This window comes from Mugil cephalus, chromosome 19 (genome assembly GCF_022458985.1).
Source record: "Mugil cephalus isolate CIBA_MC_2020 chromosome 19, CIBA_Mcephalus_1.1, whole genome shotgun sequence".
NCBI classification, from domain to species: domain Eukaryota; kingdom Metazoa; phylum Chordata; class Actinopteri; order Mugiliformes; family Mugilidae; genus Mugil; species Mugil cephalus.
In genome coordinates, this window is record NC_061788.1 from 9,398,145 (window position 1) to 9,414,959 (window position 16,815).

At 41.0% G+C, this 16,815-nt stretch overlaps 1 protein-coding gene across 1 annotated transcript in view; it reads left to right on the top strand.

Moving 5' to 3' along the window:
- The window catches only part of brinp1 (bone morphogenetic protein/retinoic acid inducible neural-specific 1), a 108,937-nt gene extending 100,885 nt beyond the window's left edge, over window positions 1-8,052 (top strand). The window contains exons 7-8 of the mRNA XM_047569625.1: window positions 787-1,009; window positions 5,516-8,052. Of these exons, the coding sequence (XP_047425581.1) occupies window positions 787-1,009; window positions 5,516-6,650 (1,358 nt within the window). The 3' untranslated portion in view covers window positions 6,651-8,052. The remainder of the gene's footprint in view (window positions 1-786; window positions 1,010-5,515) is intronic.
- The last annotated feature ends 8,763 nt before the right edge of the window (window positions 8,053-16,815 follow it).

Genomic DNA, 16,815 nt, shown 5'->3' on the forward strand with positions numbered 1-16,815 from the left:
CAGGTGCATCTCTGGAAAATGGTGATGTGTTCTTTCAACAGTTGCAGAAGCTGCACATTTGTCTCAAAGAGTCGTGCATAAAGAAAAAGGCTGCTATTTCAATGCGCCGTCTTTAGCTCCAATACCAATGCTGCAAATGAGTTATTTTAAGAATTCCAATGTTCACTCTATTATTCATCAGGATGTTCTCAAATTCATTTGTGGATGTAATGGTTAGTGACACCGACTCGATAGGCTCCTAATTAGCGCACTCAATAAAATATTTCTTGATCCTTTTGTTTTGTGTTGCCCTGCTGGAGCTTTCAGTAACGTCTTCAAGAGCGGCACTGCCCAAAAATTGAAGCCAGTGTGGAGAAAACAGCGGTCGTCTGAGCAGCGACAAGCCGGCATTATCAGAGGCAGCGAGAGGGATGCGGGGGCAATCATCACTGCTGGTTGGAACAAATTTGTCGGGGCAGTAATCTTGAGTGGGTGTCCGGGAGCGGGGAGTAAGAGGGTGTTTACTGCACTGAGAATCTCATTTCTCCCCAATTGCTCACAACAGACAGAGGCAGAGCCAAAAAAGTAAACCAAAAGACGTCACACAATATATTAATAGCAGCATTTGAGGAAAATAAAATGGTGGACTAGAAGCTTCAAAAAAAACAAAAAAAAACACTCTAATATGTTTAGCTACTAACTAAACATGTGAAATTGTGTAAGTTACAGTACGATAGGTACTCATTTGTATCTTACCCCGCTGCTTATCTCCCTAGTGTCTCACTTCAACCTTCTCTGTCTCTCCAGATGAGTTCAAGTCCTTTCTGAAGAGGCTGCCCTCCACTCATTTCCTGCCCATCAGCAGTGTGCATCTTCTGTGGGGCAGCGACTGGGACCTCCAGGCCCGCTACCGGCTCCTTCAAAGCTCCCTGGAGATCCAGCGACTCAAGATCCAGCGCACCGCCCGCAAGCTCTTTGGCCTCAGCATCCGCTGTCACCACAACCCCAACCACCAGATGCCTAGGGAGAGGTGGGTAGAAATATCGCTTGCACACTATGCTGGAAATTAGACGTGGATTGATATTTTTAGACATTAACAAGCGCCGGCAAGAGACGATGTGGAAAGAGTGACACCTTTCAGGGAAATTTCCCCCTCACGTTGATGTATGGGGTTTATTTTTATTGTTGCTTCGTGAAGCATGCACAGTAAGGGTGTCATCCATTATAGATTCTAACGTATGGTTCTGTTGTTTCTGTCCATCAAGTCGACTTAGTGCTGAGGCTTGCATATGCCCAAAACACTCTAGCTCACTCTTGTATTTCACTTTGCAGCCTGAACAGAAATGTAGCTGTGGGAGTTTTCTTGATAGGTCATCGCACACATCTGTCACCACCTACTGCAGCTGCGGCTTAAGAGCCTTGCTGCGGATGTGCCACGGTGTCGGTACTGCACGAAACGCCAGGAATTTGCCCCATCCACTGTAGCGAATATCAGAAAACACTATGCAAAGTATGCAAAGTTTCTGGCTGCCACATGAAACGCCCCCAAAACTGTTCCATGTTAGACTATGTCGGCGTAGGAATGGAAACAGAATCCGTAAAATATTCATTTAAGTGGTCTGAAAATGAGCCGTTGTCAACTGTCACCGACGGAAAAAGGAGCACACCCACATTTGTATGAGGGAGTTGGCAAAGGTTTGTTCTGAAGTGTTATCAAAGAGCTGCAGTATGCGCTTCCTCTTCCGTGGAGTACGCATCAAGAGTGCCTGATGGCGTTGGAAATAAGAGCAGCATGTTTATTTGTTTCCTTGTGCGAGACAGCTTTGCATCAGACGGAGGATTTATTTGTTTTCATCGTGGCTGTGTGTGCATGTATGTGCGCTTTGCATACACGCCTGAGCGGAACAAAAGTGGCCTCACACAGAGTTGGAGAACTAATTCTCCAACAGCGCTCAATGTTATATTTTCACAAGGTACAGAGTTGCAGCTGTAGCAGAGAGTGTCATTTTCTTAAGGTTGTTGATGAAAATGTTGATAAACTCATCGTCATACTTACCCTTCACTACACCGTCACAGTTGATTTGCCGCATGCATGTCATTAGCCAGTTACGCTACGAATCTCTTAGGATCTTCCTGCCTCCACTCTCGCCCGCTGATTCAAGCCAAGTACCCCCCATCACCAACAGAGACTCCAAACATTACCTCTTCTCTGGGCAGGCTGATCTGAGGATGAGGGAATTGAGGCAAAACTGAAGGCCCATATTGCATCACTCCAAGTGTTTTCAATGTGCACGCCAACCACCTCGGGGAGGCCTTCCAGCATATCTTCAACCTGCCAGTGAGGCAGCAGAGGGTGCTGATGAAGATGTGAGAAAAAAAAAAAAAAAAAAAAAAAAAAAACATCTCGCCCAGCCCCAGTGGCGAAGAAAACTGAGCACCGGGGCTCTAAATGACAGCCAGACAAATCCCTTGTGAGAGACCATTTGGATCCCCTCCAGTTCATATATTAGGCCCACAATGGGGACTGTGACGTAGACGTCCACCTGCTACTTGGAGAGGTGCTGAGAGCGTTGTGGTTGTTGACTTCTCCAATGATTTCCAGACTCCTCTGCAGGGATAATTTTCCCAAGCTGTCCGCATGGATCTCAGATTACCTTACCACAGCACTATAACAGTTTTTAACATTAGCCAGCTGTGGATGGTGGAAACATATTGGTCAATTGTAAGATGGGGGCGTATGGTCTTGAATACTTATTACACTAGAAGAATACTGTTGTATGTGGGAAACCACACTCCCAGATTTATTAACATAAGCCAGAAGAATGCAGTATTGGAGCCTGGACTGCCGATATGCAATACAAAGGGAACTTGTCTCTTCTATAAAGGCTATGCCAATTGTTTGCAATGTGCTGCAGAGAGAGGGAAAAATAAAAGAGAAAAGGCAAAGTAAATCCTTCGGTGATTATTTGTTGCCAAGGCAACACACTTAAAGCCAGTTCTACCATTGAGTTATACTTGGCCTTGTGAGTAAATTATATATATATATTTTTATAACCTGGCTGCTTAATAAACCATATTTAGGTTGCGCGCATAGCTAGTGCACACAATGTATCTGTAGCCAAGTTAGAAATAAAGGTAGTGTAGTTATATACTCGGTGATAATGCATTCTCAAAGTCTCAATTTATTTCATAATTCTCATATACAACATTAACATGAAACCCATATTAAACCACTCCTAGCCAGCTTTTAGTTTAATTACATTGTGGATGCAACAGAGCACAAAGGAAGTTATTTATTACAGAGTGCAATTATTATAATGTGGACTTGTTATCAAGCTAAACTTATCAAGATTTTTTTTTAAATCATGCTGCCCCTTTACCATTGCTTTATGAATAAAGTTGGCAAGTAGACATACATTCGTAAATATAATGTAAGCGAAGAACCAAATGTATTGTGGTTTGACCATAATTATGATTGCACATTACCAAATTGTAATTGTTATAGGTTTACCTCACCACAAGGCATGTTTTCACTGCAAGCATCATAAATTACCGCAGTGAATGTTCATTGCGGAAACCTAAATGGAGTTGCTCTTGCATTTCCGGTAATGAGCACAGCGGCTCGCTTCAACTCGAATGAACATAACAGTTTATCTTTGGTATAAATGATTAATGGTGGCAGATAATGAAGTAGCATCACTCCCAGCCAAGTCATTTGCATGCAGTCTTTGCACTGGCTTTAATTATTCATGGTTAAAGTCAAGCATACTTACAAATATGAATGTAGCTGCTGTATATTAAAGTAGCCACCGTTTGACATTGCAAATCGTGCGTTTCTTAAATATATTCTGGGCAAAGTGGTTTATGCTACTGATATCTTATCACATGTAATTCTAAGTGTACCGCTCCATCTCTCACATGTTTGTCAAAATCTTGTTGTTGTTAGTTTGATTCTCTGATCCACCTAGATTTCCTTCCTCTGCTCTGATACTGTCCTATTCTCTCGTCTTTTTCTTGCACCAACATGCAATTACAGGGATCTTTGATCTCGCTGCCAGAGCTGGTGAAAGCCTCTTTTTTGCATCATGCAAATGAACATACAAGTTGATAGAACACCAACAAATTAAGAAAAATCGCAGATTCATTCAAAGAACACAGAAAACAACAAATAACAAACCTGATATGAAAAATTCTTTCTTCATTTGAATACAAAGAGAACGGAATGGACAGAATGGCCCTGATCAAACCAGTAAGAGATAAATAACACCTTTCAATTTTCAATTTTTCTCAAGTTCTCAGAAACTTTTGTAAGGATTCATTATTTGTTTTTACATGAAAACTTGTTGTTTGATATGATTCATTTTATTGATTTCGCCTGTTGCCTGATTTGTGTCCTGGATATGAAATAAATAAATAAGACCTATGAATATATTTATATTATACACTATATGTTCTGTTCGGTCCTTGATCTTAAATTTATGTTTTAAATTACATTAATCAATTCTCGCCAGAGTCCATATAGAATAATGGCATTAGTTCTAGTCAGGTTACATTACATTTTAAAAGGTACAATAAAGTCTTCATCCTCTCCAATTAATCAATGCCGCTGAGCTCCTTGCAGTCTTTGTTCCTCCACAGAGAAAGAAACGTCTTACTGTTTGCCGATGATTCATTGTTCTACATTCAAAACCACTTTAAATGTTTTGGGAGTAAAATCAGAATGTATAGCTTTACCTTCTCAAAGAAAACTCATTATATAGCAACTATTACTCCACTATTATTACCATTTCTTTTAAATATTTAGGTATGAGTGATATAAAAAGAAATACATATTCATGGATGATGGAGAATGCATTGGGATTATGAAATAGCAATGAGCACTTGTAGCTGAATAGAATATATTAATATCGTGTTGGTGGGGTGAAAATGTGCTTTGCATGCACGCGTGCACCTGTGGGACAGCGTCATCACACATTGTGCTCCTATTGTCCTGTAAAGGTGATATTTATTGGATTTATATGGGTATAACGTGGTGTCTTTGGGGCTCCATCAAAATGCACTGTCATCCATCATAGTTATTGCTTAAGTTCATTTACATGTCAAACTAACCTTGACCAGCCATCCTCTGAAAGACCTGGATTCAGAATTCCCCTCCAGTAGTAAGAAAAGTTCCAGTACTGTCAAGATGACAAGGAAAGATGCCTGAGGGGGAAAAGATAAGACAAGATAGGAATAGCAAGTAATAGCTTCCACCTCTGGGAAATAACGGAACTCCTCCCTTCTGAAGAAAATAAATTATTCTATTCCCTGAATAGACGTAAATGTACTGTATGTTGTATATGGTTCGATTATATTATATTCATATTATATTATATTCATATTATATCCAACATATGTATTTTTTTTTTCTATCAAGTCAAGCATTGTCTTCATGTCAGTATAGTTGAGTCAATTTGTTAAGAAGACGATGATTTTTACATTTTCTGCTAATAATTAATGCTTCTACCTCATCTTTCTCCATCTTCCCTCTCCCTAGGTCCGTGATGCAGTGGCTCAACAGGGTTCAGTCTTTCCTCTACTGCAATGAGAATGGGTTTTGGGGGACCTTCCTGGAGAGCCAAAGGACATGTGTGTGCCACACTGGTGTCACACTGTGCCAGCGGCCCATCCCATGTGTCATAGGTGGAAACAACAGCTGTGCCATGTGCAGCCTGGCCAACATTTCGCAATGTGGCTCCTGCAACAAGGGCTACAAGTTGTACCGAGGTCGCTGTGAGCCCCAGAATGTGGACTCAGAACGCAGCGAGCAGTTCATCAGCTTTGAAACTGATCTGGACTTTCAGGACCTGGAACTTAAGTACCTGTTGCAGAAAATGGATTCAAGATTGTACATTCACACTACTTTCATAAGTAATGAGATCCGACTTGAGACATTCTTTGACCCGCGATGGCGTAAGCGCATGTCCCTGACTCTCAAAAGTAACAAAAACCGGATGGACTACCTCCACATGATAATCGGTTTATCAATGAAGATCTGCCAGATGCGAAATAGCAGCATTGACCCCATGTTCTTTGTTTATGTCAACCCATTTAGTGGTAGCCACTCAGAAGGCTGGAGCATGCCCTTCGGTGAACATGGATACCCTCGCTGGGAAAAAGTACGCCTGCAGAACTCACAGTGCTTCAACTGGACTCTCCTGCTGGGTAATCGGTGGAAGACCTTCTTTGAGACGGTGCACATTTACCTACGCAGCCGTGCCAAGATCCCAACCGGCCTCCGTAACGACACAGGCCCAGTGGATCTCGGAGATCCTAACAAGCGCCAGATCTACATAAAAATCTCTGATATCCAAGTGTTCGGTTACAGCCTGCGCTTTAACGCCGACCTGCTTCGTAGTGCTGTGCAGCAGGTTAACCAGTCGTACACACAAGGAAATCAGTTCTACTCATCCTCATCTGTTATGCTCCTGTTACTGGACATTAGGGATCGGATTAACCGCCTAGCGCCTCCATCTGCACCTGGCAAACCCCAGCTGGACCTCTTCTCTTGTATGCTAAAGCATAGGCTCAAGCTCAACAACAGCGAGATGATTCGAGTGAATCATGCCTTGGACATGTACAGCACAGAGATACTAAAACAATCAGATCACCTGACTGCTAAACTCTGCTGAACGTAACATTAACATAAGGACAGCAAACTAAACAGAAATACCCATCAACTGAACTATGAGGGGATATTAATCTTAATTTTTTTGTTCTCTTTTTTTTCATTTTTCGACCTTTTCTGCCTTTTGATGTAATATTAACTTTGTAAGCATAATTCTTAAAGAGAAAAAGGAAAAGGCAGTGATGAAAAGCTTTTCTGGCAGATCAAGAAGAATAATGGAACCACTATAAAGACTGTATCATATTTGTCCCAGCATGTCTGTAATTCCCTAAAAGAAGTTAAAAAAAAAAAAAAAAAAAAAGTGAGAGAAAAAAAATTAAATCTATGTACTGGTGAAAAAGAGGCCTTGATTTTACTCCGAGGGATCAAAGGTTATATCTGAAACTGCCATTCTTTATTGAGAAAAAAAAAATACATTTTTAAAAGGAATAATGATATAACACGAGGGCAGACCAGATATCATTTTATTTCAGCTAATGTGCAAAATATTTCAGACATAACGGACAGTTTAATATTAAAAATGTTTATACATCGTAAGGATTAAATAGCCCTAGTGAGTAAGTAGTCAACACATTACTTATAGACTCTTTATTACATTTCAGACCCACAGTGAATCTGCATTGCTCTTTGTGAGTTATGAGGCACTCTGTCATTGTTCTGACACATAAGGCACACAGCAGGGCAGTAATGGATAGTCATGTCAAGTAACAAAAGCCAGCTGTTTATATATACATATATATGTGAGTGAATGTGTGTGTGTGAGGGAGAGTCTGCGCGTGTATATCTTTTTTTTTTTCCTTTTTATTTTTTTGGCTTGACGCTTATCGCTGTTTGTTAATCGAATGTGTCATTTGCGATTGACTCCAGTCTTTGCTGAATCTTGCATTTTGGAGCGCTTCTTCTTCCCGTGTTTGAAATTCAAGCTGTGTTTTTCACAAGGCAGTACCTCCTGGTGCGTGAGTGCAATATTGTGGTCTGAAGATTTAACAATCAATGCTATTTTGTACAGCTTTGCAAAATGTACATGTCGTGACTGCTGATTTGTGGAGCTTTTCAGCACCAAGAGCAAAAATGTAAAAGCGTTCATCATTGAGGCACATTTGCAAGACAACTTAAAGCCATACACTTCCCTGAGGTACAGTAGATATACAGTAAAGCATAAAGATCATCCCCACTTCACCTTCTCCATAACGCTAAAAAAAAAAAAAAAAATGTTCCATCTGTACGTTTTTGTGTTATTCTCTCAGATGATTCCAGATAAGAGCACAGCAAAAAAAAGGAAGATGACAAGAGAAGGCATATTATGTTGAATAAGATCGTGTTGTAAAGCCATTGAATTTCTATGTTGTGCCGCAGGAGAAAAAAAAAATGAAGAAATGGTTATATTAAAGCTTAAAATACCTTTTCGCCAGTGTTTAATCCCTAATCTTATTATGACCTCGTGTAAAAATGTACTTTTTTTCTTTCTTTCTTTCTTTCTTTCTTTCTTTCTTTTGAGATATGAGACCTTTTGCATGTTACTGGAAGCATCAACAGAGCTAGCTGCAACGTCGTTGAACAGTCATCACAACTGAAATACGAAACACTACCTATTTATTGAGGGTCACACTTTATTTGGGTAATCCAATACTGAAGCGTTTCTCTTACTGGTGACTTTTGACATTAAGTAACAACAACAAACTCACTCTAGTTAATTAAAAAAAGAAAAGAAAAGAAAAGAAAAGAAAAGAAAAGAAAAGAAAAGAAAAGAAAAGAAAAGAAAAGAAAAGAAAAGAAAAGAAAAGAAGATGCATTATGCCTGAAACCCAAACTCTGGAACAACCATCCTTCTAGTGCTGCTGACATAATTACATCTAACAACCACAATTACATCTAAAATTACATCTTAAAACCTGCTCTTTATTTTTTCTCATTCTGTTGATCTATGGTCATGTTTCGTTTAATTAATTGTTCTTTTACATTGTGACGAGGCTCATCTTGACAGGTCAGCTATATGCAGATACTTGTAGTACATCTTGGTGTTGTCAACCATGATGGGTTGTGGTGCCTGGTTTCCACACAGCTTTGTTCGGGGTATGCATTTCTTGTATAATTTATGGACCAGTGTATACCCTTCAGTTCAGCTAAACTGACTAAACAAAATGCGTCTCTTCCCGGCTGGATGGAAGCGCTGCCACAGCCGCGGGAAAAGGGCTTTCCCTGTGCTTCGTAATGTGACATGACAATGGCCGAGTCGGTGCAGTGTGTTTGCCATCAGTTTGTATCGGGCACACTGGAAAAAAAAAGACAGAAGAAGAATCAGAAGAGTTTTGCGAGCACATCTGAGATCATGCAGGAACAAACAGTCGACTTCCTGTTGACTTGTTCGCGCATTTGGTGCTATGTGGAAACCATGGCGTCAAACCACAACTAGAACTACACTACACATCAGACCGGCGCTTTATGAGTCCGATGGCTGCCTCTAGATCCGGGGTGTCAAACTCACCTACAGCGCAATTTGATCTCAAGCAGGCCGGATAAACTAATGTAACGGCATAATAACCTATAAATAACAACAGCGCTGCATTTTACACCCCTGCTCTACATGATGTAGAATGTGATGTAGAACAGCATTGTTAAAGCTTTATAAAAAAAAAAAAAAATGAAAAAAAAAACTAAAATATGAATAGTTAATTTCCAACGAATTGGCTAAGGCTCTGCTCGTCAGGCCTGGCTCCGTGTCATCTAATTAATCTTGCATCGGGGTTGTGTCATCTTTAAGTTGTTGTGTCATGGAAACAATTATTTTACAAATATGTTAGCGGCGCGACTGTGTGTGCTAATAGAAACACCAAGAGCTGACAAACTGACGGTTGATTGAATCTAGCTGAGTCGTGAAAACTACAGGTTCAAATGCAGTAAATAAGGAACTGGTACTTTATATATTGATTGACTTGATTACTCAGCATCAATATTGGACTATCCAAATGAACTGTTACCAAATTGTTATTGTTAATTTAAATTATTATTATTATTATTATTATTATTATTATTAAGTGCCTGTTATCTATCCCTTTAACATGTTTAGAGCTGGGGAAATCTTTTAGATGTTACACCGAAGGGTGTTGCTGAATTAACTTCAGAATCTAAGACCATCAGCGTCGATATCAAATGTACTCCTTTCATCTCCTACACCTCCGAGGAGGTTTGTGCATGTGGGGAAAATGACCGCCGGCCGGACAGCGTTGGCAGATGGTTTAAACGTAACGAACGGCGGACATTATGTTTTTTTTTTTTTTGGGTCCCCTGCCGTACGTTACACCTGTAAATATTAACTCTGTTACGGTAACAAAGCTCTGCTACAGTAACGATATTATAAAATGTAACAGTATTGAAAGGGAAATACAAAGACTACTTCAAAAAAAAAAAAAAAAAGGCCCTTCATTTGAGGAAGTTAGCACAAAAATACAGGGCACCCATGTCTTATGTAACTAATTAGATTCATGACCATTTATGACTGTTTTTATATTGTCAGAGCATACTGTATATGACAATTTAGTTGCCACTTGCAAGGTCCATAAAACAAGCACATTTACTCGTATGGCATTATGCTACCACAGTGTTGCTTACTGTACATGTATCCATGGATATGTCTGAAGATTTTTACACCTAATACCTTGCCTATGTACTTTTTTGTTTGCTATTCTGTTGGGATCATTATATCAGCTTATTTTAATTGAATGTTTCATATAATAATCTATTTCTCATTAAAATGCTATATTTAATAAGAAGAGCAAGGCTTGTTTGTACAATTTCCCCTCATAGAAACTAGTTTTTAGCACACGGCGAAGCAGTGCTAGTGTTTACCAAACACTAAGAGCTACCTAATTTTACTATCCTGCCACGGTCAGGGGTATGACAAAATACTTTTCCTTTACCACAGCCTTTGGTTCTTTGTAAGACTCTCCAAATGCTTTATCCTGCCCCTGAAGTTTGCTGATAACGAAGATTTCTACCCCGGCCAACGGGTTCTTTGTGTGGCTTTACATTTTACTGTTTCCCAGATTCAATGAATGAACTAATGCCTGTGCTCAAGGATTCACACCCAGCGAGTCTGTGGTATTTATCATCACCATTTTCAGCCTTCGCTTCCTTATCATACAGGCCCAAACTGCTCTGTCCATCTACTCATCCACTTAATCATTTCCTGCTTTTGTCTCTGCAGCTCTCCAGCGGCTAAAAGCGGTGCTGGTACATCAGAGCGGGACTGTTGATCTTTAACACGAATACATTCAAATGTGAGCCCGTGTGATGACGTGAGTCAGATATGGAAGCCACCAGCTGACAGCTGCAGTGGCAAAACAAACTGGCAGCGGTAGAATTCAGAACACTGAGCCGCTGTGACACTGTGGTTTTTATGAATCAACTTGGACTTGGTTCTTATTATTCATACTTACAGACATGAAATTAGCATGAGAGTGATCAGTGTTGTAAAAAGTCTTCAGGCTAAGATGTAATGATTGACATTACAAGGTGAGTCCTCAGAACACACAAACTGTTCTCGGGCAAAAGGCAGTCTCATCACAAGTTGTGGAAACTTAATACGAGCCGTATTTAAAATGCATGAAGACTTCTGTAAAGACTACTCCATTCATAGGGGTTGCTACGCCTGACATACACCAATCAGCCACAACATTAAAACCACCCACAACAGCAGCCATCCCCAGCAGGAGACAGCCAAACACAGACACACACAAAGACGGTTTAGGAGCAACGCCAAAAACGTGAAGTCAGGCATCCGTGGGATGCACTGGAACAAGCGTGATCCACAGAGGCCCCTCCTCTCCACCCACAGGACCCAAAGGCCCCCAACTAACTGTTACCAGACACCACAGGACACCCTCAGAAGGTCTGATGAGCCACAACTGTTTTGGAGTCACAATATCTTATATTTGACCCCAATGACATGTGGTGTGTCCCGATTCTAGGTCCAAAATTGTTAGTAGGGAGAGACATGCAAAACACAAAATAAATGTCTCTGGTTGTGGGTGAAGTCATATACAAGACACTGTACAACACTATATTCTTGACATTCTCCAAAATGTTCTGTCGTATCAGCAGCCAGTCCAGAGATACTGGTGTAATATGTTTCTATCTGCATGTCTGCAACCTTGAGATTATCTGCATGGTAATCCGGCAACAGGAGAATTACAGTAGTCCAATCTGCCAGAGATCAAGTTTTTTTTTTCTTTTTCTTTTTTTTCCAGAATTTGTCTAAAATGTGGATCCTCCAACTTTGCACATATGCTGTGTGCGAGCAATCAAAAAGGGGCTCAAAATGTAAATGGATTTTTTGGGTTTAAGTACCAGCTGTGCAGTTTACCAACTTGCCTATATGAGACAGACAGAGCACACAGTGTCTCGTATCAGATTGAGTTTGGCAATCAGTATTGAGTTTGATGTAACGGATTATTTTCACATGGGCTGTTTCATTTCTACCGTAGCTTCTAAACCTGATGCACATGCTACATACTAGCAAAGGAAAGATAATATTTCATTTGCTTCTATGCAACCTTTTTCCAGTATTTTTCTGATCGCCATCGACTGTTACTGAAGTGGTGGTGTGATAACGGCATCCATGAAGGAGATAGGGAAATCCCAATTAGCCCGAGAGCTTGGTGTGAAAGCAGGAGGAAGACTGAGGGTGGCACAGGGCAGCAGCCTGAGACTGAATAACACGAAATCTTTCCCTCTAAGCTCAAATGTGAAGTGTTGTTTTATTTGAGAATGGTGATCCTGACAGTATACACCGAATGTCTCTGTGAGCCTCTTCAAGCCACAATTACCCAGCAGTATTTCTCGTGCACCTAAGAGCAGCATATTTTGGCAGAAATTTATTTTTATTTCAACCCTCTCCCAGAGCTAGTGATGTAAAATTCTCTGATCTCTCACTGGCCTCCCACCAGTCAATGCTGCCAGCTGTGAGGGTTGGAATGCCCGGTCAAGCCAGGGGAACCCCTGCCAGGAACTGAACACAGGTTTCTGCAGTGATGTGCCACCTGGACGCTGGGCCGAGGTTTCAGAGCCGTAAACCCATATTTGTGTGTAGATGGCCTTGTTTTAATATTATTTAAATCACATTTAGAATAAAACACATACACTGGTGCCATTAATAGGAGAGAAGCAGTTGCAGCGTAGCATGCCGAGCTCGATGGTCAACACTGAGATTCCAACCTGAGCAAATAGTTGTCATTTCTTTCATCATCCAGGACGTCAGAGTGAGTCACAAAAGCAGAAAAGCCTTGGTAAATAACTCATATATTGGAATATATATATATAACAGCCTAAATGCTCTTCTTGCGTCTGGTTGCCCTGTTTTCCCACTCCGCATTTGTGCAGCAGCTCATGATGAGTGTTGGATGTGTGTGCATATTGTAGCTGCAGCAAGCAAATGAATTTGTATGGTAAGTGTCTGAGGTCTTATCTACATCATGCTGATGTTGTCGCTCAGCCGGGGGTTATGACCTTTTTCTTGTCATTGTTGGTGGGATCCCAGGTTAGTAGGAGGTGTTCGATCCGCAAAGGGCAGTTGTTGCGTTCTGACAAAGTTATTGATGAAAATGTCATGGAATGCGTAATTGATTAGATGCCGTACCACTGTCCTTTCTCTGGGAAATCCACCCCACGCCTTATTAAGTCCCACCCACTCCCTGTGTCAGATTCACAGCTGGGACGTTTCTGGTGTCCTATATTCCAAATAAGGAAAGCATACAGCGCTCATCAGTATGCATCATATGGAAGGAAACATTTAAACAAGCCACTGAACTGACACAAGGGAAAGGATTTGTCATACTTCATGTTGGTCACCTCGGCTTACGAAGCAACGGTTAAATGCACAGCAGAGAGACTGGATGAGAGGGGGGCTGAAAAGTAAACTTTGATAAGAGCAAAATCAGATAAGCTAGCATCTGCTACCATTATGAAGAGAAGGACGAGAATGCTTCAAGAACTCCACAAGAAGAGGGTTGTGTGTAACGTTGCATGCTGTGTTTCTATTCTGCCATGGTCTGCTTATACTATATGCCATATTTTCCTCAAACAGGAGGAAGAAGACGTGTTAACTCCTAGCACTTGTGGGTGTAGCCAGTAAACATTAACATATTCCTGGCCATCAGTGTTGGCATAAACCACCGTTTAATTGGTGGAAACTAGAGCTCAAGTTGCAGCTGACTGCATTATAAGTGGGAGGAATGTAGTACGAGGCAGGCCTCAACAAAAGGCGATCGAATAAGCCCTCTAAAAGTTCTGCAGGGATGCGAGCACCAGCAACAACTCTGATCAGAGGAAACTGATCTGCTAGTCCCAATGATCAGCCATGAGCATGTGTTGCTAGAGAAAATTCCTTGTGCTCCCTGATAAACTGCTGAAAGCAGCCCAGTGAGTAAATGTTAACCTTTGCTAGGCAGTAATTCCTGGTCACTGGAGGTGCACCATGCATGCACCAGAACCCCTAAATCCCTCAGAGGATCTAGGGCACCCACAGAAAGCATTGATGAGTTGACAGTGCAATTCATCATGAACAATGCGGTTTTACTCACCGAGGTCTCAGCAGATCTTTCATTACAGGCCTGACCACCATCACCGCAGCTGAATCACCTCCCCTCTGGCACCTCTTGGGCCTATTCATCTCTTAAGAGTCCCTACGAGAAGAGAGAGGACAAAGAAGATAATAGTGACACTACAACATTAATTAAAGTAAAATCTTTGTTTTTCTTTGATTTTCCGCAGCTGACTCACGACACAGCTACTTCCAGCAAAGCTGTCCTTTCCCGCACACTCTGCTGCACCAGCTCACCCTGCGCCGCCTTAGGTCTTGAATTTTCTCCTTTGTTCGGTCATTTCTATGTAAAACACAGCATGCCATGAAAAATTCACAGACTCTCCAAGGGCTGTATTGTAATGCACCGTCTGCAGAGGTGGAACGGCCAAAACAATCAAACACATTTCCAGCAGTCTCTCAAATTTTCTCTGTACCACCAACTTGGCCCTCATGAAAACTACTCATAAGAAATATGTGTGGTGTTGTTTTTCAAAATCCCTAGCAGAGTAATATCGGCAGAAGCTTCCCCTTTGGAAGACCGCAAATATAATAAAACTGGCCACAGTGAAGCAGTCATACACTCGAAAGGGTTCACATGTGTCACCGGTTATTTTGCACACGGAACTGAAACTGCCACTTTGACGGTAAGAGACGTTCCACACAGGTTTTAGCGCGAGACATTTCTGAACCAAAAGGCGCAGCGAAGTTCCGCAGTGATGTCTGATCTGCATAAACACAGCCTCAGCTGACCCTCGGCTCCCACAACAGCGAAGACTGTTAGATGCTAACTTCTCAAACAGCCACTGATGCGCCTCAGGAAAATTGCAAAAAATTGAAATGACATTGCAAGACTGCGTTTGTGAAGTCCAGTTCTTGCGCCGGCAATGCATGCAAGAGACTTTCAGTTAAAATTCGACAGATTAGGTCATTCTAGACCGGAGTAATGCGAACTGTGTGAACCTGTGAAGGACTGAAAGCAGAATATAGATTTGTCGGGTGTGGCAAATGTAATTGCAACATGTTACGCCTTTGGAAAATGGGAAGGAATAATCACAGATTTTGTGTCGTTTTTCTTAGTCTTCTTAGTCAGAGCGTTTACTACACACTCTGTGACAGTTCTCAGACATCCAGGTCATGGTGATCCAAAAGGCATTTAAAAAAAAAAAGGCAATTGTAGAGTTTCTTGAAGATGTTTCGCCACTCATCTGAGTAGCTTCTTCAGTTCTGACTCGGGTGAGTAAACACCTTTTGGATTTACTACACACAAAACAGTTTCCATTAACCACATGCAGAAATTCCCAGAAAGCAAAGCTACAGCTTAACAAACTGCCACAAAACTTAACAACAAGGCAGGAAGATCTGCAAAATACAATTTGCCTTTACCATTTTTGTTTGCCTTTACCAAACAAAAAAAGAAAAAAAAATGCTAGCAGCAAGCCTTGCAGCTATGTCTTAGCTTGGTCATGGAGCAAGCTTGCATTCACACCTTAGCACGCTCCTCTTGAATCTTTAACTCATGCTAGATGTGGGTCAGAGATCAGATCTCTCAAATGTGATCTCAGTGCGCTCTGGGTGTGTTTATACATGTCTTTTACGTGACCGGATTATTTAGTAATATAGTAATAGTAATTACTATTACCGAGGGAAAACAGGAAGAAATCATCAGGAGGAGTGATTGCTGCCTCAGTTACAGAGTTTATTAAAATTAGGAAATTAGTGGACCTAGACGAAAGCAATTGATGCCAGTGTGACGGATCAAGACTTTCTTGCCGACAACAGTTCACGTTGACTGATGTCAAAACAATGTTTTCAAAATACATTAATCATGAACTGAACCGAAGATCTTACACTTTTACCATTTTCTTACTTTATTACATTGTTTGTCTCTGTTTATCTAGTGACCTTAGCAGACCATGTTAAATCATTTAAGTCATGAATTTACTATTCTCAGTTCTTTTAACCCATCATACTTTTTTAACTTGCCACACATCCTCAGCTTCTAGCCAGTCACAAACATACACAACTTCTGCCTGTATTTCTTGGGTTGATGATTATGAAAACATTGTTTTATTCATATTTGTGCGAGGTTAAGACACTATCTCTTTGTCGTGATTGATTTTTTTTTTTTAACAAACGCTGCATCTTAAAACAAACACATTGTGCTGCTATTGTTCGGTGTGAGCCAGCAGAGGTGAAACATGAATGAGAATGAAACATGTTCCACACCGAAGCCATCTACATCGTGCAACAGCCCTTCGTAAATAACCACAAAAACCTCACAGGGATTTCAAAAAGAAAAAAAAGTCCAGATGTTGACGTTGATAACCGACTCATTTCGTCTGACTCTGGCTGTCGACATGGAGTGAACGATTTATGTTGTCAGCGGTGTCCCCTGAAGTCGCGCTTGTTTACCTCGCCTTACTGTGTGATACATGTTGCAGCCTTCTGAGGGGGTTTTTCAAAAAGGATGCTCTCTCATCTCTATGAGCTCAGAGATAAACCAAGGCAGTTTTTAGTTGTGCACAAAAAAAAACATTCACACACCTGTAGACAAACTTTGCATTCCATGTCGCAAATTAAACGCTGAACA